Here is a 26,936-nt window from a genome sequence, read left to right as displayed (position 1 = left end):
AAAAATGCAACCACAACTCCCAAGGAGTAGCCTTCCTGCACTCTTTATTGTTCCTGCTGTAAACGATGCTGCAAAAGGCTCACAGCTTTTTACTTCTTGCATAGTATCACCAAGAGTGACTTCTTCCATCTTTCATACTTTAAAAAATGTGAGGTAATTCTTCAAGCCCTGTCCCTCACCCCCCTCTCTATCCCAGCTAAAACACAGATCACAAATCATCCCAATTTGCAATGTGCAAAATTGTTTAAATGCCATTTGTCACAACTTCCCACTCCTTTTGAAATCTTTTTCCTTTTTAGAATTACAGTCTAAGGAATCTTGCTTACTGTTGCAAAGCATTTTTTTAATTGTTTTCTTGGTGACTGGGAGGCACTCGTACCCAAGCCATTATATGCTATCATTATTTCCTAGCATTCTGAAACATTCATGAAAAGCTAGAAAATCATTCTCTAATTCCTAGGCTTAAAATACTTACAATGGAGTCAAATTCCATTAGTAATAAACAACCGGCACCTAACTTTCAAGTGCCTGATGCTACATAGCATGACAAAGGTCTAATCTCTATATCCTACGGAAGAAGCTCTCAATCCAGGCCAGAGAGTTTCCTAACATGCTCACATTCAAGGCAATCACAATATTCCATTGATACTTTGCACTAAAATCCACAACAAATTGGGCAAATAGCCTTCCAAGTCATTCTGTCAGCATTCAGAGGCAACTGAATAAGAACTCAGGATTCACTGTCCTATTAAAAATATTCCTAGCTTCCGTTCTTCTTGAAAACCATGTTAGAAGCACTGAGGTTGTTCAATGTGCCTTCTATCACAGCAATTCCACTTCGATACCTTTGTTTTTTAGTTCAATACTGAGTATGTTAACAAGATACTACAGATTGATAACCAAGGCCAGGCATTTCTTAAGTTTATTGGGGAATTCTTAGTTGGGAGAGAAAGATCACAGACTTAAACAACTGGAAAAAGATAAAAGAACAATTAATTGCACATTATTACAAAAGTAATTTCTGAAATGTTTATTCTGAGCCACTGCTAAAACAAAATTTTAGTTCGTATTTTGGTAAATGAACATATTAAATTACTGAAAAGCAAGAAAACAAAAAGTTACTGTTATGCAAGATCTTAATGTAGTAATTCAACACAAACAGCTACAATTACTCAAAGCTGCTTTTGCTCTATATCTGGTATATTAAACAAAAATGTGAATTACTTTTAACACTGCACAAGTAACCAAAGGTAGTAAATCCAGAAATATTAAAACCTGATATTAAATAGTATTCAAACATTTCAACAAAAACAAAACAAGGGACTTCCAGAACTATAATTCTACCCATGTGAAAGGAATGTACATGGATGGTTTAAAAAAATAAATAAATAAATAAAGTGACAAGAGTGACCAACACTGTGTCTGCATCTCCAGAACAGGAATACAGTGAGTGAGTGAGTGTGTGCAGGGTCTTCCAATGAAAATGAGGAAAAATGCATTTCGTTTTAGTACAATTTCATAATTCCCACGGAAGCTCTAACTTGCATGTGCTGGTGACAGGTGGACAGGGTTTTAAGTGGAAAGTATTTTCCCTACACCCTGAAGATGGATGCATTACTTTTTTAAAATTCTGTGGAAAGTTTCCCTTGAAAAAACAAAATTTAAAGCAATAGATTGATGGGAAATTGATCACTTTAATTGTGGAAGAATAATATTTGCTAAATAATTAACTAAGAAGACATCTGCATCTAGACTCTGACGATGAGTCAAGGTTAAACTTTGCACTTGGGGAACGTGCATGATATCAAAGTCACGTGGGTAAACTAGCTTCCACTTTATACCTGGTGCATTTAATTAAGTAATTAACTTCTCCTACCAGTAAAATAAAACCTTTATTTAAGCAAAATGAAAGTATTATGAATTGAATTAATTCACATCAAATATCTGAAAGGGTAAGTGGAACAGTTTTCAAAATATGAAGATGTTATCACATATATTCACTGAGTGAATATTCTTAAAGATTTTATTACTCCATTAAATTGTGTCACACCATCCAATAGATACTGTAATTTTCTTCCGTGTCATTCCTTTCGTATAAATCAGGAAATATTTTCAAAATCAAAATAATACCCAAAATATAAATGTAATTTAATCTTGGCTTGGGAAAAGAAGAATATGAAAGAAGTGCCCCATTTCAGTCTGAAACAATGTTCTAAAAACCCCGTCAGAGGCCTCCTTCACTTTCTTTCCACAGATCCTTCGATGGTTCTGAAACTGATAATTCAGAGAATTCAACCCAAAGCACAACACAACTTTAACAGTTCTGAATATCATATTTCATAAGGGCCAAAGTGTGCAGAATGGCAGTATTACACTGTCATAACAAATCTACTTATGCCAAGTATATTTTTAACAAAATAAGACAGAGTCGTCCTCAACACACAGACCTGTTCTGAAGGCTGAGCAACCAAATAGATCTACAACGTCTTTGGAAAAATCACAAAGTGCCTTTAAACAAAGTAAGTTTAGACTGTTCTTGATTAAAAGATACTGTTATAAACTCCAATGTTTTCTCTCTATATACGGAAGCTTAACTCCCGTTTCTTTTCACATCTGCCAACACTTAATATTTTTCTCTACACCCCTGCACTGAACTGACAGAAGTGTGGAGTTCCACTGTGATTAGTACTATGCATGCTAGTGTCTAAGGACTGGTCTGTCAGTCCGCAGTGGCTGAATAAGGGAATTCTGAATCCATCACAGCTCCAGATAATGCAAAGAAAACAAAGATAGGAGGAAAATCTTACCATAAGAGAAATAAACAAACATTTTCAAGTACAGAAAGTTTTACAGAACTAATACATTGTCACTTTAGCTTAAAAGAAATTCAGAACTCAGTTTTGCTGTTAATAAAACCCGTACATACATCGAAGTCAACAAACACAACTTGATAGTTATACACTTGTAAAAATTCAATCTAAGCTTAATAACCAATCAATCTATGTCATAACAACCTGGTTCCTAACTTTAAAAAACCCAGTCCAGTGCTGCTGCATATCAAGTTCTGAGAAGCTAAAGACAGAATCAATTCTGGTTATATGCATTTCCTGCATTTCTCCACCTTAAAAAAATACCTGAAGAAACTTCAGGAAAATTTATTTTTAAGGCCTGCTCTATTTCTTTATCTTAAATTGAGAAAAAAACAAAGCTTACACAGTGTAACCTTGAAATATTTAAATAGAGTTTGGTATTTTTCTTAAAAAGCAATAAAATAATTTCTCTACTGTAATTATAATTCAAATTAATGTAAGTGCCCTTATTCCTTGTCCCCTGGTGGGTGCTATGTCTTCTATACTTTGTGCAGCTTCCAGAACAGTCAGTGTTCAAGAAAAAAGAAAATGTAACAGAGCAAAACCAAAGCTTCCCACAAAAAATGATTTACTCTAGGGTTACAAAATCTGCTAATGGAAGAACCAAAAATTCACACACACATACCCTCACATACAAAACACAATCCCGGTCCTCTATGCAGGTCAACTCGCAGTTACTAAAGACAAGTAGTAGAAAATGCAGAGCCCAGAAAGACTGCATCAGAGGACTTTACAAAACAGTGCAGATACACTTTACTGGGGAAGGGATTCAGGGGAGGGTCCCATTTTTTTCTAGAAAAAGCTTATCTTTGCTAAAGTGGGTTGTTTTTTTTTTTCCAAAATCCCAACAGTGGAAATAATTATTGGGCTTCTAAATGCATTTCCAAATTAACATTAAGTTTTAAAATGTCAACATGTTTTGCACCTTTATTTTCATTTATAGGATAAGTTGGGGACCCAAAAGAGTGAATAAGAAATAAAAATTCTTACTGCACAATCTTTATAGACATTTTATTTTAAAGCACCTTTTTAATGTTAACAGTGGGTTTCTAACAAGAGAAGAGTAAAATAAAAGAGGGCACCAACCACTAGCAAGGTAAAGTTCTCCTTTACGCACACGTGCGCGCGCGCGCACACACACACACACACACACACACACACACACACACACTTGCTTTCATGCCAGAACAATTGGTAACATTAGCAAATAATGTCATTTGATGAAAGGCTGGGGAAACTACCACTTATGATTTATAGAAACCTAAACTACTCATGTTTCTAAGAAATTAAATAACTTGGGGGATTCAAAAAGCTACAAATAGGCGAACTATGAAAATAAAATTGACCCTTAAAAATAGGACAAAAGGTGTCAGAAAAAAAATTAGCCTCGATGCTATTTTTTGACGTGAGATTTGTTATTAACAGGATACCATTTGCTTGCAAAGGAGCAAAATATAACTCCCTATCCCTGTCACCCACCCTCAGCCACCTCAGTGCAAATTCTAGCAGCACTATTTGGATGCAAAAAGAATGCTGTCAGTGAATGTCCCTGAAAGCCTTCAAATACATGTTCTTAGGGTCTTAACACACTACACATGTGTATAGAAGAATAAACGAAGATAATATTTGAGAGATTACAAAAGTTTGAACTATATATACCATGTGATGACACAACGCACTTAAAAAGCTATATTTACCTTCCTCCCAATTCACTTTAAATGTTAATATTCACTATTCAAATTTTACCCTATGCATCTTTATCTGTTCCTTCCTCTCTCAAAAGAAATAATAAAATATACTGGTCTGGAGTTTGTTCTATGCATTTTCCAAGAGCCAATCAAACAGGGACTCAGATCTCTCGTCGTTGGACGTCTTCTCCATCGCCTCATAGTATTTAAGCACAGCCTGCAGGAGGTCTCCCACTTTCCAGCCTTTTTCTTGTAATCGTCTTGAAAGCTAGTAAGAAAGAAAGGTTAAGTCAAACATCAGATAAAACTAAGAATCCTGGTGTTCGCAGTAAAATACTGTTTCCCAGTTGGAACAAGGTCTTTTCCCCTAAACCACCACTCTTTACACAAATTAAACAGTTTTCCTTCCTGGCTTTTATAAGTACTCTCCTCCACAGAATGACACTTTGGGATTGCTGGAGCTAGAATCCCACAAACCTCACCCAGCAGATATACGCCCTCTGTGTGGGCGTACAGAGGCTACATTTCTACAGGAAATTCTTAACCTAACTAAATACATCTGCCATACCCTCAATTAGGAACATAAAATAATAAAGACAATGTCAAGTTTAATAAAAGGATGTGGATTTTCCTTCCACAACACATAGTGTGTTTTTTTCCCTGGAATACGCGCTCTAGCCTCAACGGAAACATGGCTTTCTAAGTTAAGAAATGTTAATGTTTCAAAAAAAAAAAAAAAAACCCAAAAAAGTAAATAACTATTAAATACTGTGGTGATCATTTTGCAATATATACCAATATCGAATCATGTTGTACACCTGAAACTAATATGATGTTATATATCAATTATAGCCCAATTTTTTTTAAAGTAAATAAATGCACGTTTAAATAAACTATCACCACCAATCAGAACATGTCTTCATTCATTTTTTTTCTACTTAGTTCTGTAAAAACTAATTTTTTGTAATATAAATATGCTTAACCTTGTTAAAAATAGCTTTACTGCAATATAATTCACATACCATACAATCACTCATTTAAAATATACCAGTCAATGGTTTTCATTATATTCACAGAGTTGAATGCAACATCATCACAATCAATATTAGGACACTTTTATCACACCAAAAAGAAAGCCCTACCTGTTAATCATCGCTCCCCACTCCTCCGAACCCCCTCAACTCTAGACAATCACTAATCTACTTTCAGTCGATAGACTTGCGTATTTTGGCCATTTCATTTTAATGGAATCATAAAACATATGGTCTTCTGTGACCTGGCTTCTTTCATTTAGCATAATGATTTCAAGTTTCCTCCATGGTACAGCATGTCTCTACTTCATTCCTTTTTACTGACAGATAACATTCCACTGCATGGATATTCCACATTTTAGTCATCCATTCATCAGTTAATGGACATTTAGGATATTTCCACTTTTGGCCGATTATAACATTGCCATGGACATATGTTTTCATTCCTCTTGGGTATATACCTGGGAGTAGAATTGCTGGGTCATATGATAACGCTGTGTTTAACTTTTCGAGGAACTGCAAGAATGTTTTCTTAGGTTACGTGGGGATGAGGTTCCCTTACCCCAGCACCATTACACTCAGCTCTGCCTAAGGACTTCCTTAGCCCTCAGTTTATCCAAGACTAAATAACTTGAAAATGTTTGCCTCCCTAAGGTCAGTTCTAATACTTTCCCTACCCATTCTCTCTCCTTGACAATTCACGTCCTGAGCATCCCTTTCTGTCTTATTTTCTCCTTCTGCCTCAAAACAGAAATCTATACTGGAAAAATCCAAGAAGTATAAATAAAGACAACAAAAAAAAGATTTTACATAATATCTTTTTCACATACTTCTTTCAACAGTATCTTTGTAAATTCTGAACCAGGAATCAGGAGTAACTTGATTCTTCCTTTTTTGTTGTTATTGATCATCTTACATTGGTTATTCTTTGGACTACTCTATATTACATAGTAAGATTAAACCAAAGTTCTGATAAGGAAAATTCTTGGACAAAAACCTTAAGATTGTAAACTAAAAATCTTGACTGATAAGGTAGTTGGGGACTTCCCTGGTGGCACACCGATTAAGAATCTACCTGCCAATGCAGGGGACATGGGTTCGATCCCTGGTCTGGGAAGGTCCCACATGCCGCGGAACAACTAAGCCCATACGCCTCAACTACTGAGCCTGTGCTCTAGAGCCCGTGAGCCACAACTACTGAGCCCACGTGCCTAGAGTCCATGCTCCGCAACAAGAAGCCTGCACACCGCAACGAAGAGTAGCCCCCGCTCGCTGCAACTAGAGAAAGCCCGTGCGCAGCAACAAAGACCCAACACAGCCAAAAATAAATAAGTATATAAATAAATAAATTTATATAAAAAAAGTAAGGTACTTGGCACACAGTAAGTTATCAACAAAAATATCCTATTAGTGCAACTAACCTGAATGTTCCATTATCAGAACCCTATTAAATGCTCAAAGTGAACTACTGTCCCTTATTAAATGTTTAAACGTTTATTGGCTTTTGCTTATGCCAGCTTCTCACACTAATGAAACTGGATTAACAGAAGAGACACACTAATTACTAGGCACAATTATGAAACAATTAAATATACAGAATAACTCTATCTTTTCATATGAATACATGAAATGCTTATTTTTTAAAAAATTAATTTTCTCATTAGCCATCAATTTTATACACATCAGTGTATACATATCAATCCCAATCTCCCAATTCATACCAACACCACCCCCCCCCCCCCACCGCTTTCCCTGCTTGGTGTCCACACATTTGTTCTCTACATCTGTGTCTCAATTTCTGCTCTGTAAACCGGTTCATCTGTACCATTTTCTAAGTTTCGCATATATGCGTTAATATACGATATTTGTTTTTCTCTTTCTGACTGACTTCACTCTGTAGGACAGTCTCTAGATCCATCCACGTCACTACAAATGACCCGATTTCGTTCCTTTTCATGGCTGAGTAATATTCCATCCTATACATGTACCACATCTTCTTTATCCATTCGTCTGTCGATGGGCATTTAGGTTGCTTCCATGACCTGGCTATTGTAAATAGTGCTGCAATGAACAATGGGGTGCATGTGTCTTTCTGAATTATGGTTTTCTCTGGGTATGTGCCCAGTAGTGGGATTGCTGGGTCATACGGTAATACTATTTTTAGTTCTTTAAGGAACCTCCATACTGTTCGCCATAGTGGCTGTATCAATTTACATTCCCACCAACAGTGCAAGAGAGTTCCCCTTTCTCCAGACCCTCTCCAGCATTTGTTGTTTGTAGATTTTCTGAGGCTGCCTATTCTAACTGGTGTGAGGTGATACCTCATTGTAGTTTTGATTTGCATTTCTCTAATAATTAGTGATGCTGAGCAGCTTTTCATGTGCTTCTTGGCCATCTGTATGTCTGCTTTGGAGAAATGTCTATTTAGGTCTTCTGCCCATTTTTGGATTCGGTTGTTTGTTTTTTTAATATTGAGCTGAATGAGCTGTTTATATATTTCGGAGATTAATCCTTTGTCCGTTGATTCGTTTGCAAATATTTTCTCCCATGCTGAGGGTTGTCTTTTGGTCTTGTTTATGGTTTCCTTTGCTGTGCAAAACCTTTTAAGTTTCATTAGGTCCCATTTGTTTATTTTTATTTCCATTACTCTAGGAGGTGGAACAGAAAAGATCTTGCTGTGATTTATGTCAAAGAGGGTTCTTCCTATGTTTTCCTCTAAGAGTTTTAGAGTGCCCAGTCTCACATTTAGGTCTCTAATCCATTTTGAGTTTATTTTTGTGTATGGTGTTAGGGATTGTTCTAATTTCATTCTTTTACATGGAGCTGTCCAGTTTTCCCAGCATCACTTACTGAAGAGACTGTCTTTTCTCCATTGTATATCTTTGCCTCCTTTGTCATAAGATTAGTTGACCATAGGTGCGTGGGTTTATCTCTGGGCTTTCTATCCTGTTCCATTGATCTACATTTCTGTTTTGGGGCCAGTACCATATTGTCTTGATTACTGTAGCTTTGTAGTATAGTCTGAAGTCAGGGAGTCTGATTCCTCCAGCTCCATTTTTTTCCCTCAAGACTGCTTTGGCTATTCAGGGTCTTTTGTGTCTCCATACAAACTTTAAGATTTGTTGTTCTAGTTCTGTAAAAAAACACCATTGGTAATTTGATAGGGATTGCATTGAATCTGTAGATTGCTTTGGTTAGTACAGTCATTTTCAAAATATTGATTCTTCCAATCCAAGAACATGGTATATCTCTCCGTCTGTTGGTATCATCTTTCTTTCATCAGTGTCTTATAGTTTTCTGCATACAGGTCTTTTGTATCCCTCGGTAGGTTTATTCCTAGGTATTTTATTGTCTTGCAATGGTAAATGAAAATGTTTCCTTAATTTCTCTTTCAGATTTTTCATCAATAGTGTATACGAATGCAAGAGATTTCTGTCCATTAATTTTGTATCTTGCAACTCTACCAAATTCATTGATTAGCTCTAGTAGTTTTCTGGTGGTACGTTTAGGATTCTCTATGTATAGTGTCATATCATCTGCAAACAGTGACAGTTTTACTTCTTCTTTTCCAATTTGTATTCCTTTTTTCTTCCCTGATTGCCGTGTATAGGACTCCCAAAACTATGTTGAATAAGAGTGGTGAGAGTGGACATCCTTGTCTTGTTCCTGATCTTAAGAGGAAATGCTTTCAGTTTTTCACCACTGAGAACGATGTTTGCTGTGGGTTTGTCGTATATGGCCTTTATTATGTTGAAGTAGGTTCCCTCTATGCCCACTTTCTGGAGAGTTTTTATCATAAATGGGTGTTGAATTTTGTCAAAAACTTTTTCTGCATCTGCATTGAGATGATCATATGGTTTTTATTCTTCAATTTGTTAATATGGTGTATCCCATTGATTGATTTGCATATGTTGAAGAATCCTTGCATCCCTGGGATAAATCCCACTTGATCATGGTGTATGATCCTTTTAATGTATTGTTGGATTCTGTTTGCTAGTTACTTTGTTGAGGATTTTTGCATCTATATTCATCAATGATGTTGGTCTGCAATTTTCTTTTTTTGTAGTATCTGTGTCTGGTTTTGGTATCAGGGTGATGGTGGCCTCATAGAATGAGTTTGGGAGTGTTCATCCCTCTGCTGTATTTTGGACGAGTTTGAGAAGGATCGGTATTAGCTCTTCTCTAAATGTTTGATAGAATTCACCTGTGAAGCCTTCAGGTCCTGCACTTTTGTTTGTTGGAAGATTTTGAATCACAGTTTCAATTTCATTACTTGTGATTGGCTTATTCATATTTTCTAGTTCTTCCTGGTTCAGTCTTAGAAGGTTATACCTTTCTAAGAATTTGTCCATTTCTTCATGGTTGTCCATGTTATTGGCATAGAGTTGCTTGTAGCGGTCTCCTAGGATGCTTTGTATTTCTGCGGTGTCTGTTGTAACTTCTCCTTTTTCGTTTCTAATTTTATTGAGTTCTCTCCCTGTTTTTCTTGATGAGTCTGGCTAATGGCGTATCAATTTTGTCTATCTTCTCAAAGAACCAGCTTTTAGTTTTACTGATCTTTGCTATTATTTTCTTTGTTTCTATTTCATTTATTTCTGCTCTGATCTTTATGAGTTCTTTCCTTCTGCTAACTTTGGGTTTTGTTTGTTCTTCTTTCTCTAGTTCCTTTGGGTGAAACGTTAGATTGTTTATTTGAGATTTTTCTTGTTTTGTGAAGTAGGTTTGTATAGCTATAAACTTCCCTCTTAGAACTGCTTTTGCTGCATCCCATAGGTTTTGGATCATCATGTTTTCATTGTCATTTGTCTCCAGGTATTTTTTGATTTCCTCTTTGATTTCTTCAGTGATTTCTTGGTTATTTAGTAACATACTGTTTAGCCTCCATGTGTTTGTGTTTTTTACGTTTTTTTTTCCCTGTAATTGATTTCTAATCTCATAGCATTGTGGTCAGAAAAGATGCTTGATACTTGATATGCTTTCAATTTTCTTAAATTTACTGAGGCTTGATTTGTGACCCAAGATGTGATCTATCCTGGAGAATGTTCCGTGCGCACTTGAGAAAAAAGTGTAATCTGCTGTTTTTGGATGGAATGTCCTATAAATATCAATTAAATCTGGTCTATTGTGTCATTTAAAGCTTGTGTTTCCTTATTAATTTTCTGTTTGGATGATCTGTCCATTGGTGTAAGTGAGGTGTTAAAGTCCCCTGCTATTATTGTGTTACTGTCGATTTCCTCTTTTATAGCTGTTAGCAGTTGCCTTATGTATTGAGGTGCCCCTATGTTGGGTGCATATATATTTATAAGTGTTATATCTTCTTCTTGGATTGATCCCTTGATCATTACGTAGTGTCCTGTCCTTCCTTGTCTCTTGTAACATTCTTTATTTTAAAGTCTATTTTATCTGATATGAGTACTGCTACTCCAGCTTTCTTTTGATTTCCATCTGCATGGAATATCTTTTTCCATCCCCGCACTTTCAGTCTGTATGTGTCCCTAGGTCTGAAGTGGGTCTCTTGTAGACAGCACATATATGGGTCTTGTTTTTGTATCCATTCAGGGAGCCTGTGTGTTTTGGGTGGAGCATTTAATCCATTCAGGTTTAAGGTAATTATCGATATGTATGTTCCTATTACCATTTTCTTAATTGTTTTGGGTTTGTTTTTGTAGGTCCTTTTCTTCTCTTGTGTTTCCCACTTACAGAAGTTCCTTTAGCATTTGTTGTAGAGCTGGTTTCGTGGTGCTGAATTCTCTTAGCTTTTGCTTGTCTGTAAAGCTTTTAATTTCTCCTTCGAATCTGAATGAGATCCTTGCTGGGTAGAGTAATCTTGGTTGTAGGTTCTTCCCTTTCATCACTTTTAAGTATATCATGCCACTCCCTTCTGGCTTGTAGAGTTTCTGCTGAGGAATCAGCTGTTAAGCTTATGGGAGTTCCCTTGTATGTTATTTGTCGTTTTTCCCTTGCTGCGTTCAGTAATTTTTCTTTGTCTTTAATTTTTGCCAATTTGATGACTATGTGTCTTGGTGTGTTTCTCCTTGGGTTTATCCTGTATGGGATTCTCTGCATTTCCTGGGCTTGGGTGGCTATTTCCTTTCCCATCTTAAGGAAGTTTTCGACTATAATCTCTTCAAATATTTTCTCGGGTCCTTTCTCTCTCTCTTCTCCTTCTGGGACCCCTATAATGTGAATCTTGTTGCATTTAATGTTGTCCCAGAGGTCTCTTAGGCTGTCTTCATTTCTTTTCATTCTTTTTTCTTTATTCTGTTCCGCAGCAGTGAATTCCACCATTCTGTCTTCCAGGTCACTTACCTGTTCTTCTGCCTCAGTTATTCTGCTATTGATTCCTTCTAGTGTTAGTTTTCATTTCAGTTACTGTATTGTTCATCTCTGTTTGTTTGTTCTTTAATTCTTCTAGGTCTTTGTTAAACATTTCTTGCATCTCCTCGATCTTTGCCTCCATTCTTTTTCTGAGGTCCTGGATCATCTTCACTATCATTATTCTGAATTCTTTTTCTGGAAGGTTGCCTATCTCCACTTCATTTAGTTGTTTTTCTGGGGTTTTATCTTGTTCCTTCATCTGGTACATAGCCCTCTGCCTTTTCATCTTGTCTATCTTTCTGTGAATGTGGTTTTTGTTCCACAGGCCGCAGGACTGTAGTTCTTCTGCTGTCTGCGCTCTGGTGGATGAGGCTATCTAAGAGGCTTGTGCAAGTTTCCTGATGGGAGGGACTGGTGGTGGGTAGAGCTGGCTGTTGCTCTGGTGGGCAGAGCTCAGTAAAACTTTACTCTTCTTGTCTGCTGATGGGTGGGGCTGGGTTCCCTCCCTGTTGGTTGTTTGGCCTGAGTCGACCCAACACTGGAGCTTACTCCGGCTCTTTGGTGGGGCTAATGGTGGTCTCTGGGAGGGCTCACACCAAGGAGTACTTCCCAGAACTTCTGCTGCCAGTAAGACCCTATTTCTAATATGGATTGATTCATTCAGTTCTACATCAGTGACCCAAGCATTACAGAGTGTAAAGACCATAAGTCATATGACTCATCCTTTCCATGGTTTATTTCCACAAACACTATCACTTGCCCAGAAATAACTATAATTTTGTAAATCTCTTATTTCCCCCAAGTTCTTTATGATTGATTTCCTTATTTCCAGTGCATTTGACCTGAAGTCATAGGTCCATACAATTGATAAGACAGGAAACTCATGAAATGCTTATTAAAGGCACCTAACTGAAAATTTTGGATGTGCCAGGCAGTAGATTAAGCATTTTTTTTTTACAGTATTATACTTAATCCTCACAAACCTCTGCAAGGTAAATTCTATACTCACTTCCACGGTACAGATAAAGAAACTGAGACTGGTGAACTTACCCAAGGTTACACTGCTAGAGTGTGGCGGAGCTGATACCTGAGCCCAACCACTGGACTCTATTACCTGAGCATTTACCCACTTTCTATCAACCATGTGACACAGAACATCATATACCGTGTCCTCACAACCACCCTATAATGTAGGTACTTACTTGTATAAACTCCTTCTTTGCAGAGTCATGAAAATAAAGTTCTGCAACTTCGGCCTCAGAGGCAACGAGCCACTGAAGAATAATCCTTAGCTGGGGGTCTACTGTGCATGGCTCCGTGTCAACATTCGTAATTAGCAGAGTATTTCCATCTTGCTCTGAACCTAATATTTAAATTGAAACGATATGAAGTGAAACTCATCAATTCAACTCTCAGTGCTCTGCTTTCCAAGGACATATAAGCATTTTCCATTTGTTAAGATTCCAAGGAATTCTGGAAAAAAAATTCATCTTTTCTTAATTGTACCATAACATCGACTAAAGCATTACTTTGAAAATGCAAAATAATGCTAAAACAAAGGAACAGCTTTGATCATTTGTGACAGCACAAATGCAAAACTCTATTCTGAGGTATTGAATTCAAGAGCCAATTCACAAATACCATAATTTGTGTCAAAATATAATCTATAGGTAAAGCCAAAAAAAAAAAAAAAAACGAAAATGCTACAATGACAATCAAAATATAAATAAAACACAAATAAAAACCTCAAATAAATATATTAAACGGACTTTAAGAAAGCTTTCTGAACTAAGAGAAAGAGCAGCAGCAGTGAACACCTGTATTGCACATATTACACCCTAAGTATTGTTTTAATCTCTTTACATATACAAACTCCTTTAATCCTCACAAGCACCCTGTGAGGAGGGAACTGCTATCATCTCATTTTACAGGTGAGGAATCTGAGGCAGAGAGAGATCCAGAGTCTCACAGCCAGAAATGGCTGAGCCAGGAAATAAACACAGAAGGTCTGGCTCCACGCTCTTAATCACTTCACTCTTTAGGCAAAATACGAAGAAAAAAAAAAAAAAGTCATATGCAACCACTTACCTCCCAAAAGCTAAACCAGGGAATTTTCTGATACACCCCTATTATAAGTAAGACACTGTTCTCAAGTTTATTTTTTAATGAAAATTATGATTTCAACATAAAGAAGATGAATCCCTGTTGAATATAAAACTAATGCCCGTGGACCAGTATCGTGTGTTTAACACTGCTGCTTAGTGGTGGGCCTCCCACACAAGAGGCCAGCAGTGGGGCATGCTGGCAGACATGGCACCAGTTTGCAACAGTAATGGACATTTGTTGGTGAATGTCCCTGATTCTTCTTTTACAGTTTGCGGGGCATTCTAGACCACTACCAATCATTTTTAGGATTCGTATTGACCCCTAAAACTTTTCATTTAAAAAAATTGGTCCACGCTATTCTCTTAGCATAAATGTATTATCATTTCCCTCCTCTCTCCCCTCTGACTTTCAGTCAAAAATGGGTCTGGTAGACGACGGTACCAGACACAGTCTTTGGGCCATTCTGTAAATTCTGCAGAGGTCATGGGGTTGAAGTGTTTTCTGTACCACTGGACTTCTCAGTTCAGGGTTCCTGGCTGCCTGGCCTAAGAGTGACTTGTCTTTGGAGAGGTTACTCAACCCTAGCGAAAAGAGAAAGAACTGACATCCTGCAATTACAAACAATAACAAAAAAAATGAAGTTTGTTGCCTTAGGATTTCCATAATTTTGAATCATTTATAAATATACATCAATCCATCTAATTTACCAATTTCTAACTTAACAAATTTGAAAGTTAGCTACAATTTTCTATATAATGAGAGATGACTATAATCTCTAAAGCTGAGTAATGACATATCTACATATAATTAACCTCCCAGTTTATTCCTAGTTACAAAAAAAATACTGAACAGCCTGTGACCAATGGTATCTAGTATTTATATCTTTGGAACCATGTTCATCAAAGGAAGAAACGAATATTTTCTTCAAATATATGTGTGAGTGTAAGACTGGAATTGAGGGAAGGAAGAATCGATTTTAAAATATCTCTTTTATTTTTACTTCTTGATTTATGTAAGGTTGACAGCAAAACAAACTGACATGTGATATAATAAATTATATCTCATAATGTAAGAATTTTATATTTTGAAAAAGATAATTATATGAAGAGATTATCATGAATTTCTCTCTCAAATAATTGAATAATTCTTTTAAAGTAGTTCGGTCTTTACACTGATGAGTACTTCCTTAGTTTAGCAATCAAATAACACAAACTGCTCAGCAAAGGATCTGACACTGGTTAGATTAGTCAAGAATACCTTGATGTGGAATATTTCTTCATCTTTCAATTCCTTTATTTTATTATCTGTACAATAAGAAATTTGGACAAGAACTTCTCTTGGGTCTACTCTAGTTACAAATTTTTGTAATTTTAATGGAAAACAATTTAAAAATAAATCAAAGTTTGTTCCAACAAATATTATTTCAAGTTACATTGAATAGTTTAAATGAATAATATTGTATTGAAGGGATCCCAAAAGACATTAATAACCAAAAGGGAAGGGAAAAAATACCATTGTGAAATGTAAAATGATTTTTTTCTCAGTTATTATTAGAAGTCTTCAGTTAGTATTTCCCATTTAATCTGACTTCATATAGGTTATTATAAATGTCTTTTATTTTTGTATGTCTGTATTGCTTAATATTCCAAGTCTAGTAAAATCTTATAGCAAATAAATCAATGAATTTAAACAAAACAAAACAAAAAAGAATACCCGGGTTTATAATGTAAAAACCCTGATTTGTAACAACCCAGCGCCTCTCTGATGAAAATGTACAAACACAAACATTAAAGACTTTTCTAAAGAACCTTATAAAAAAACATGCAAAAAATTTGAAAAAAAAAATTGTCAGTTAGTTACCTTCTACATCATCCTCATGCTCTTCATCTTTATCATCCGGCCCATCACTTATCGAATGAAGTAGCAGAAGCAGTTAAAAAAAAAAAAAAAAAAAGCTTTAATTAATAATGGTACTAAAGCCAATTCTTAAAACGTGGTAAAAAATGAATGATACAATATGACATATGATATTTAAAAAGGGGAGAAATGACGATAAAAAGGAAGCTTTGCTTCTCACACCATTTCATGTTAAAATCTCAATTGCAAATGATGCCTAAAGGTAAGTTATCAATAACTGAGAAGTTCTACCTGACCATGATATCTATACAGCGTCAAGTAATTACATAATAAAATTTAATTTAAAATAATTTAGAGCCAAATATTCTAATTTGGTTTTAGATAACACAGCATCCGAATATTGCAGAATGCCATGAATAATTACTTATTAATGCTTCTGCTGATGCCATTTGTATATTTTTTTAACATAGTAAAAAATCATTTTTTTCTATACCTCTCTTATAAATAAAACTGCAAACAAAAACAAAAAACCAAAACAAAACAACAGAAATCCTGTAGGAAGCAAGCTCTTTTTAATGAAACAGTAATTGGTAGAATGAAAAATAGCAAGCAGTGCAACACATGCATAGAATTAACACATTTTGCAATTAGATGTCAGTCACATCTTAGCATAGTTGAATTTTTTCATTAGATGTAAATTTATCAAGCAGAATCATGTCAAAATATAGGAGAAAAGCAGGTGGATACACAGTGGCACTGTAACCCACATTTTTTAAAGAATATGACTTCATGCATTAGTGGTGAAAGACTCATCAGTGTTTAGGTTTCTGGACTGGACCAACCTGTCTGATGTTGGAAAGGATAAATTGTCCTCATACAAATCTCCTTCTAAAGCAAGACTGCTCCAGCTACTGCTGTTACCATTACTGCCAGAGGAAGAAAAGAACACAGCTGAACTAGCAAATGAATGGGAAAGACGACCCTGGTTTTCCTTGGAACAGCATGCGTCAGTGGTAACAGCGGATGTTCTGAAGCTGCCACAGTGGGTGCAGCATCTGTGCAGTTACGTAAAGACCATCGCTGCTGCTGTACAAGGTATTTGACAGCTTCAGACATTCGGGAGTTTTCTTACTTGTCCTCAAAAGTTCACGAAAATTATTCTAAATGTGTATTTATTTTACAGATTAAGACAATGACTTTTAGGACAGTAAATGAATGCATGAACTAAGAAGCTTCACAATGAAATTACTGTCTATGGCAAAGCTTAGGATATAATTTGTAGAAAGCCAATCCTCTTCAGTTTGGATAAAGTTTAAAAACAAAAAAACCACAGGTTAACATTCTCTCAAGTCTTTAGACAGTGCAAACAGTGATGGGCCAGGGTGGTGGTGGAGGATGGGGAAAGGGATGGGATGGCAGACACCAAAACACAGTCCCAAATAGACCTTTTCTAACTACTGGGAGAAAAGCTGTCTTCTGATTTTAAAATACTCTTATTATGTCAATCACCCTCATTTCATTAATTATGTATAATTCAGTAGGTGGCAAATAATACACATTTTCTTCAGAATATTGAATAACCAAGGTCTAATCAAGCATTACACTTGTCTGATCAGCCAGTCACTGACGCCACACAGATACCTTCTCACGCTGCCTAATCAAAAGAAGAAAGCAACTACATTCTACAAGTGCGGCAAAGCGATACAACACAAAAAGCAACTGCGTTCAGAAACAAAACTAAAATCAGTTTTTCAGATTAAAATCTAAACATGCAATTTAAAAAAATTCTAATCATTAAAATAATTAGTAAGCACACATTAGTTTGCAGTGATACGCAGCTATATTTTCCCATATTAGGCTAGACAATTATAAAAATTAATAGTCACACAAACCAAAATTTTGGTTCTAAAAAATGAATTAACATAAAATCATCTTTCATGCATCAGTAAATGTTGACAAGGTTACCAAAAAAGGGAATGACTATTTAAAAGTTCTAAATACTTTCCAGGCCATCTCAATAATTAACATATCCATATTAACTCTAGCACTATCAAACTGTCACAAACCATAATGCATTACAGAATAAAAGTTAAAACGGATCAGTGTCTTTTCGACATTATGTTCCAACAAATATAGATCTATTATAAAACCATTAAACCAACCAGAGTTTTTGCCCATGTAGTCTGTTCCCAGACAAACCAAAAATGAGAAAATATGGAAATACAGAATGGATAGACAGCTGTGAGCCGAAGAGAAAGAGAAAATGAATGACCTCAAACACCATATTTACTTCTATCAATAGAATGATTATCTAAGCACAGGAAAAAAATTACAAAATTAAAATTCTTACCCATTTCCACACTAAAGCCATGTATCTTAAGTGTGATCTCTGAATCTTAAGTGTGGTCTCTAAATCACTTGCTTTAAAATACTCTGAGGGATTTATCAAGCCTACAGAATCTTGGGACCCTCCAATGACCCAGGGAATCTTAATCTCTGGGAGGCAAGCACACCACCAACCCTGGACGAGCCCCACTAAGTTTTTCTTTGTGCCCGAACCTTAAGGCCACACAGCATCATTAGTTCTTATTAACTCTATAGTCAATTAAAACCACAGGTGTTTTTCTGACAAAAGGCTATCAAGTCAGGTTTTCCCCATCCTGAATTCAAATACTTAATTTTCTGAACCTAAATGCATTTACCTAGGTTAAACATTATTAGTTTAGCCTCAGCCTGATTTGGTCTTTTTGAACCTTGGTTCTGTTAATGGGATTACCTTTTCATCTTTGTTTTGAGTCACTCACAAATACTAAGTGTTCTACACCACTAATAAAATAATGCTGAAGGGGAAGAACCAAGGACAGACCTTGGTAGGTGCCTCCCTCTTTTCATCAAATTAGATAACATTCCATATCAAGTCATTCAACCAGCTACAGTCCTCTTAATGCCACTAGCCTCTAACCCTTGTTCTCCCACTTTAACACCAGGATTCTGTAAGCAACAATGTTAACCCCCAACTGAAATTCTAGAAGCCTGCTTCTCAAAGATGAGAGAAGAATTTAAGTGTTTAATATTCTACTCTAAAGTTATGGGAAGGGCCGAATGATGATCTGTGATATTACCCCCACTTCCTGCTACCAGTTTTAAAGACTGCCTTTTTGGATTTAGATCTTGTAAAATACTGGTGGTTTACGTCACATTTTAAGAAATTATGACAAAATAGATACTTTGTAAAAATATTAATACTTACTGGTTAATCCAAGCATCAGACAAAATACTCTGAGATGATGTGTTCTAACAGGTGAAAAGCCGTTTAGGCCTTAACAGAGTTAAGCAGCTTCTCTGCTGTTCTAACAGGTGAAAAGCCATTTAGGCCTTTACAGAGTTAAGAATATAAGAAACAACTGTTATAATTAATAAAATATTCCAAAACTATTTTAATGAACAAAGTTAACTGAGAAAATGACATATGAAGTGACTTTTACTGTACAAAACCATGTTTTTATAATGAGTTTATGTATTTTCAGTCATTCAAGTATAAATTGCTCAAGTTACAGTGTTCCTGAAAGGACAAGTAAGGAATCCTTCCCCCCAAAAGATACTACTTTCATGTCAAGAAAATTACAGGGCCATTTCGATGCCTTTTACAGATAACTGTTCTTTTTCCTATCCTTTAGAGAAAAAAAAAAAAAAGTACCCTCTTTAAAGTGAGAAAGAAAATTTTTTCCTCAAAAATTCATGAGAAGTCCAAGTAAAGCTTAAAGGGTACAGAATCAGATGTATGAAGTATTTTTCAAATCAACTATTGGCACATTCAAAGAAAATTAGCTCAGCTAGTTATTGTATTTAATAAACGTCAAAGCCATTAGAAACATATTGTTAGCAATAAAATACACTTTGAAAATAACAGATTTTCAAATTCAGAATTTTAAAATCAAACTCAATGTAAATTTATAGCTTACTTCTGAGGTCTGAGTACCTGAACTATGCAATTACATGCAAAATCACAGTCACCTTTCACTTAGATGATGAAAACTACTGCTTTCATCCTGGTGTTCATCTTCAAAACTTAAATTGGACCAGCTACCAGTGCTGTCATCACCAATACTGAGATTCATCTGCTGGCTACCAAAAGACTCAGTTGACTGAAAGTCTTCTATTTCTTTTGGACTGGAAAAAAAAAGTAAGGAAGAAAGAAAGAAAAGTCCAAAAGCATCAGATTCTGAATTATAGGACTATCCATTTGATGATAAAGATGACAAAAACAAGAAGCGATATTCAGGAGCTAGACCAGTGGTCCATCTAACCCTTGGTTTGTGTCTGCTAATAAAGACACTTGGCAGGAGAGCATACTAACTTCAAAGTTAGCTGAGGCACCTACACATCCTAACTCATCTTGTTCATCTATTATGGATCCATCCCAAGCGTACCATTTATTTAAATTCTCTTTAAAGCAGTTCATATTTTCAACTGGGACCTCTATGAAGGAGCACAAGTTCCTAAGTTTTTGTAAGACAGTATTTTATTTGTACCAAAGATTACCCCCTTTCTGGCTTAAGAACAAAAAAAAAGTAGTTCAAGGAATTCTAGTACTGTCAAGCCTATAATCAAACTAGCCAAATCTCTTCAAGATTTTGAGCTTGGATCATAACCTCTCTCATTTTTTCTCAATGAAAAGACATTTATATTTTTAGTCCATCTTCACAAGGAATGTCATTCACTCTTCAATTACTGTATTTGTCCCTTCTGCATTTTATTCTGGAGTAACAGTTTAAAGTGATATTTTAATTTTTTATTGAAGTACAGTTGATTTACAATATTAAATTAGTTTCAGGTGTACAACACAGTGATTCAATATTTTTATAGATTACACTCCACTGAAAGCTTTTACAAAATAATGGCTATATTTGTTTCCCTGTGCTGTACAATTTATCCCTGTTGCTCATTTTACACATAGTAGTTGGTATCTCTTAACCCCATACCCCTATCTTGCCCCACATTTTTAAACATGAAGAGGGAAAATGCTGGTCTTCTGGTCAAAATCTTCTAGTGGCTTCTCGTCAATCAAAATAAGGGTCCAAATCCTTATAACATACATCAGGTGTGACAACCTCTCATAACCTCCACTGGTCTCCTACTCTCCCTGGCTCCCTTGCTTTAGCCACACAAGCTTCTCTGCTGCTTCCCCAACATGCACAGTCCCACTCCTTTGCCTGGAACCCTGTTCCGCCTGATTCCCACTTACCTTATTCTCTCCCCACCTTTGGCTCTTTGCTCAAATGTTACTATGTCAGAGCAGCTTCCCTGCTACCCACTGAAAACTGCACCGCACCCCACCGGCTGCTGCCCACTGCCACCCCCAGCACTAACTCCCTGCATCTCCCTATTCTAAGATGACCAAGAAAAGAGGCAGTGCTTGTCAAGGCTTTGACAAAAGCTACTAAAATATCCAGCACTATCGTGTGGCTTAATTAAATTCCTCCTCAACTCAAGAAATGTTCTCTTTCTGTGAGACTAACAAAAATAACCCTACAAACTAATAACACAAGATGGTCCTGATGTTTTCCCGGGGAGAAAGAAGGTTAAAAGTGAATATTTTAACTAAGGCGTTAGTATCGCTGAGCACAAGACACGGTTACTGAAATGCAGAACACTGCAGGACCATCAGAAAGAACTGTCCCCTTAGATGGTGGCCTATCAAGAGGAGTGATGGCAGGGGTGGAAGTATTTGGAGAATTTTTGCTTTCTTCAGAGCACTCTTTTTAAGAAAACTTACCTTTGTGAACAGAAATAAAAATTTAATCTCACAGTAGTACATTAACATGGTGATGCTCAATATTTGCTGTACAAAATTCTCCAGCTGATTCTTTGATTCAGCTTTACCTACTTCACAGCTTTGTAAACTTGGGCAAAAGGTGATTATCCACGTTAAGCCACACCTTCCAGCTCAGTGAACGGGTTCATACCTTCCTTCCCTCAAAGGGCTGTTGTGGGATAATGAGACAGTGTCTATGAAAGTAACAGGCAGGCTATAAAACAATACACTAATGTAATAGGGAATATTTTTTGTTAATTTAGGATTCAAAATAATATCTTGCTGAACAGGACCTAAGACACAAATGATCAAGTTAACTTTTCCCTTCAGCTTAAGACCCGAAAGAAATCGGAAACTTACCTGCTAACGGCCTGACCAACATTCCTCATCGCCGACGTCATTATCTCAGCAGTGAGGCTTTCAGCAAAGATGACACCGTCCTGTCCGATCCCACCATCAGCTGCCAAACTGGTACTGCTCAGCTCTCTCTCTGCCTTTGCAATCGCTTCCGCAACTACCTTCTCAGCAAGCACTGTCTTCTTATCAAGATCAGTGTGAATTTGAGGGACATCGAGAGGAAAAATCCTAGATTTCTGGTAGACGTTGCTAAATTTTGAATTAGAAACTGGCTTACTACCAGCAAGTGAATCTGGTCTGGGAAAGTGTGGACATGAATTTCCAGTGCAGTCATGGAGCTCTTTCCCGTCACAATACCTGCAAGTCTGACTTACCAGAGGTGACAACTTTTCTGCATAAGTGACCCTATCGGCCGCTTTTGTGGTCTCAGACACGTGGAAGACTGCAGATCCTGAACTCAGCTCTAAAGCGTCATCCACTACTTTGTTAGCGTACTGTTCTATAGCTTGAACAACAGTCTCTCCATAACCACACCCACTCAAGCTGCTGGTACTGTGGGAAAATCTGTGATTTTGTGAGGAAGGCTGAAGAGACGCGGGAAATTCTGGCTCGAAGTGAGACTCGGCATCTTCGTCGCATCCATTTTTTTCATAAAGGCAAGAATCTGTTAAGGATTTTGGCAAGCCAACTGTAGATGCCGTCAGCTCTTTTTTAATACCTCTTGTAACGTTGTGAGCGAGAGAGGTTGAAAAACTATACAGTTCCAAGCACTCATTTCTGCATGTATCCCGTGTCCATTCACAAGTTGGGTTTTTATGAAGGTAACCTCCACTTATTTTACTTTGTCTTTTTTTATCTACTCCTTGCTGGTGTTCTTTACTTAAGAATAGTAACAGTTCATCATTGGTTTTCACCTGTGAGCTCTGCACAGGGAACATTTTTGAGTTGCACTTCGTTTTGGCTGTCTTAGATGCTTCTTGTAATCCTGACTTAACAGACCGATAAGCAAGTCTATTGGCATACTGGTCCATTATTAACTCACTATCACCACCTTCCTGTTTTAGTATTTGGATAACGTGACCTGCATACTCATCTGTCACACTTTCGCAGCTGGGATACTTGTATGTCAGACCTGACAGACAAGAACTTGGTGGTAATGAAAGAATAAACGAATCTACTTCTCCTGGGTGTGCTACAGCCTCTATATCCGTCTTCTCTTCTGATCTATAATCTTGGTCACTATCAACATAACTATTCCTCTTCTGCCTGAAAAGCATACAACTTCTAACTTTTGCTATTTTTTCAGCTTCTGTAATGACTTCCGCTGCCATATCACCTGCAAAATTGCATAATGTTTGTAAGTTTTCATCTAAGCAATTTAAAAAAGTAGGTGATACGCTTCTTTGACTTTGCACATTTAAGCAAGGGCTTTTAACCTTGGGTTCTTGAATTATTTTGTCATCCAAATGGGAAGCTGCCATCTCGGTTGCAAGAGAAATGATGTGTATTGCTAACGCATCTGCAAACTGCACTTTCTTCCCTGAGGGCTCTGACTTCAGGTCCACTTCTGGCTGCTCTTCATCTTCACTACTTTCAACTTCTTCTGAGAGAGATCGCATGAGTTTCAACATGAACTCTTCTTTTTCTATAGTATTTTGTTCATTTTCAGACAAACTGCCAACAGACGAGTTGTGAGGTGTAGAAGGTGGTGTGGCAGGTGCAAATTCTTTTGCTAATTCCCCCTTGAGCTTTTTGGTTAACTTCTTGATATCCCATTCAGAAGCAGCCTGGGATGGGACTAGAGGAGTTGATGGAGGAGTATCAGGTATCACATCCCTGTCTCTGATTTTCTGTTTATCTTCCACGTGCAAGCCATCTGCACATGTGAGCACTGGGGATGAGAAACTATGTGAATGGGCAAAAGGGTTCTCCTGCCCCAAAGGCAAGGGCTCAAGTGCTGTATCATTCAAACTATGCTTTTTCACGGATTTGTCCTTAGCAATCTCCTTCAAATCAGGTTTCTGACCTGCTGCAGTTGGACAAGGTGGTAGTGTCTCTAAAGAAAATCCATGAGCCATATAACCTTTACATTCCAGAACACAATCCTTTCTTTCTGAAAGTGAACAGTGAGTTAAATGATCTTGAGCTTCAAGAAACTTGGGGAACTTTTCCGAGGTCAACCATGACTCATCTCCAGGAACAGGCAAGGCTTCCTTGTGGAGTACATTTTTATCTGCATTTGGGATCACTGATTTGCTTTTGTCTATGGAATGTTTAACAACAGATTTAGATAATCGGTCAGCAAACATGTCCTTCTTGCTAGCCTCACTCTGTTGCAGTGTTGCTTGATCACAGTGAAAAGGAGGGGTTTTTCCCTTTACTGTTTTAGTTAAACAATCTTTGTGTTTATCCATTGTTTTTGTAACTTTGAATGACGCCACTGAATCTAAAGTTTCATTTACTATTGCATGCACCACTGCCACAGAAAAATTGCTAATAATCACAGGATCACTTGTTACTTTTGAAGAGCTTTCCATTTCAATATCATCATTAGTTGGTTTAACATCATTCTGGTTACCCGGATGGTGTTCTGAAGGTAAACAAATATTCCTGAGACAAGCTACCTCCTCTTCTTTGTTTTTTGTGCCAACCCCTGCTTGGTTAGAACCACCATTCAAACTACTATCATTAGATGATGGATGAGACTTTGCCTGATACATAGTAGATGAAATATGATATGGGAGAAGGGCACTTCCTGCCAAGGGCACTGGTATGGAAGTAACAACTCCAGAAGTACAAAACAAGGCCTGTTGTACTGTGTATTCCTTTTTATATTCCTGGATTGGTTTTGTCACCATAACTGTTTGACCATTAAAAGTAGGGGAAAATGCAGAAGTCTGTGTCGGTGGCACTACATTTTCTGCACTCACATACTTAATGTTATCTGTGGAAACACTGACTGCTGCCTTTGTTGTGAAGGTCACGTCAACCTGAGACAGCTCAATGAACGCTTCCTGTATTACAGATTCAGACAAGTCTTTTGCATAGGACTTCACTACTTTGTCTTCATAGTCAAACGACCGACACTGTGGAGATGCAGGTGTTGGAGGATACGAAAACTGACACACTTCCATGATGCCTTCAAAAACAAGTTCTTCAGCAAGATCTGCAGCAAACCTAGCAACAGTGTTTGTGAAGATCTGCTTCTTTACATACTGTAAATCTTTTAGAGCATTTGCAAAAGCTTCACTCACCAGAAAGTTAGCCAGACCACTAATGGCACGTTCTTTCAACGAAAACGCACGCTGCCTTCTCAGTTCATTAAATGCCATCTGAAAAACGGATGATGTCAATTTGATGGCTAATTGGCACAAAGCATTGGTACATGAAAAGACTCCTTTCTGTAAGTCTTTAAATGCACTGCCAAAACTTTTCTCCACAAGATCTGCTGCAAACTTCTGAATGCTATCCTTAATCACTGAGGATTTATTTTTAGATTTACTTTTTTGATCAAGGCTTCCACACTTAAGAGCTACCATTTTATTTTCTCCCTTTTTAATACTATTAATGTTGGATGTTGCATTTGTATGTTGGGTATAAAGAACCGAGCCCAGTACGTCACATGAAAGGCTATCTGCATAATCTTCATAGGTATAATAGACAGAATCATGATTTTCATGAATCCTATCTTCACCAACACCTGTTTGGCAAAAACATTCAGCAGGGGTACAGCCTCCAAGAGGACTGAAAGCAGAGGATCGAATAGGGCTAAACAAACCACTGTCTTCCCCTGATGCCTTCACTGGGCGGGGAGAATCTGGAGCATCACACAGGTGACTGTAAGGGGATTCTGGCTTACGAGGAGTTGGCTTCTTAACATTAGCTGGGAGAGCTGGACGATCAAACTTGAATTTCTGAGGATTCATAGTAGTGGTTACAGAACACAGTTTTTCATGTTTGTGCCCTTTTTTGTGTGACAGCTTCCTTATGGCAGGATCTTTTAGAAATGGACAAGCAGACTCCAAATTTTGTTCTAGTTCATCAAACTGATCAAAACTGTCGAAAAACTCACTTACTTCTGAGTCTGAATCCTCAATATCATCCTTCATCACAGGAATTTTAGGTAACTCAAGTTTTGCTCTTAAACTTTTTTGATATCCCTCTTCATCCAAGAAAATAACAGGACTTGGACTGGAGCACTCAGATTCAGACGAGTACGCAGGAGAAGAAGAGAACAACTGTTTCTGCACATCGGCATCACTATCTTTATCGGGAGCTGCAGAGGACCTATAGAAACTCCTCTGGACCCAAGGCTCAGAAATTGATGTCGTGACTGAAGCTTTCACAGAAGGCAGTTCTTTATGTCCCAGAATACTTATTAAAGAAGTAGAAGGTTTAGCCGATGACTTCTGCCACCCAGAGCCAACCAGAACCCTGAAATCATGGGTTTCTAAACGGTGACCAGAAATGGTCTGTGAAGCAGCATCACACTGGCTCCTTAGTGCAGAAATGTTTATTCCTACAGGAAAAGAATAAAATGATTACTCTTGAACAGAATTTTTTAATTAATTTAAATCAATGGGAATAAGTAGACTTGAAGCATGAGATATTTGTTTGTACTGTGTCTTCTACACTATGTTGTTTAACAGATTCATCCCAAATCATACTTAAAAGCAAGTACATGCTTTATTTTACCCCACATCTGGGAATACCTGGTCTACAGAATGCCTAGCACACTGTCGCATGTTAGAAACACTAATATTTAGGTGACTCTGCCAGCTAAGTCTACTCAAATTTGAACTTAGGCATGTTCCAAACGCTTAATGTAATAAGGGAAACAGTACTTGAACAGTACTACCTAAATAAGAAGAGAAAGAACAACACTAAAAACCAG

At 37.0% G+C, this 26,936-nt stretch overlaps 1 protein-coding gene across 7 annotated transcripts in view; it reads right to left on the bottom strand.

The window, feature by feature from the left end:
• Positions 1–3,683: 3,683 nt before the first annotated feature.
• Positions 3,684–26,936, bottom strand: part of AKAP11 (A-kinase anchoring protein 11) — a 45,812-nt gene continuing 22,559 nt past the window's right edge. For 5 of the 7 annotated variants that reach the window (XM_029210087.1, XM_029210086.1, XM_029210085.1 and 2 more), the window contains 6 exons: positions 22,046–26,561; positions 19,885–20,040; positions 16,713–16,796; positions 15,874–15,920; positions 13,110–13,270; positions 3,684–4,826 (listed from right to left, as the gene is read on the bottom strand). In XM_029210087.1, coding sequence (XP_029065920.1) covers positions 4,686–4,826; positions 13,110–13,270; positions 15,874–15,920; positions 16,713–16,796; positions 19,885–20,040; positions 22,046–26,561 — 5,105 coding nt within the window. In that variant the 3' untranslated portion in view covers positions 3,684–4,685. The remainder of the gene's footprint in view (positions 4,827–13,109; positions 13,271–15,873; positions 15,921–16,712; positions 16,797–19,884; positions 20,041–22,045; positions 26,562–26,936) is intronic. The other 2 variants (XM_029210089.1, XM_029210088.1) reach the window with 2 other exon arrangements.

Source organism: Monodon monoceros, unplaced genomic scaffold (genome assembly GCF_005190385.1).
Source record: "Monodon monoceros isolate NGI ecotype Baffin Bay Population unplaced genomic scaffold, NGI_Narwhal_1 Super_Scaffold_8, whole genome shotgun sequence".
Classification (NCBI taxonomy): domain Eukaryota; kingdom Metazoa; phylum Chordata; class Mammalia; order Artiodactyla; family Monodontidae; genus Monodon; species Monodon monoceros.
The sequence above is the reverse complement of the archived record's forward strand: the minus strand, read 5'-3'. Positions and strand labels throughout refer to the sequence as shown.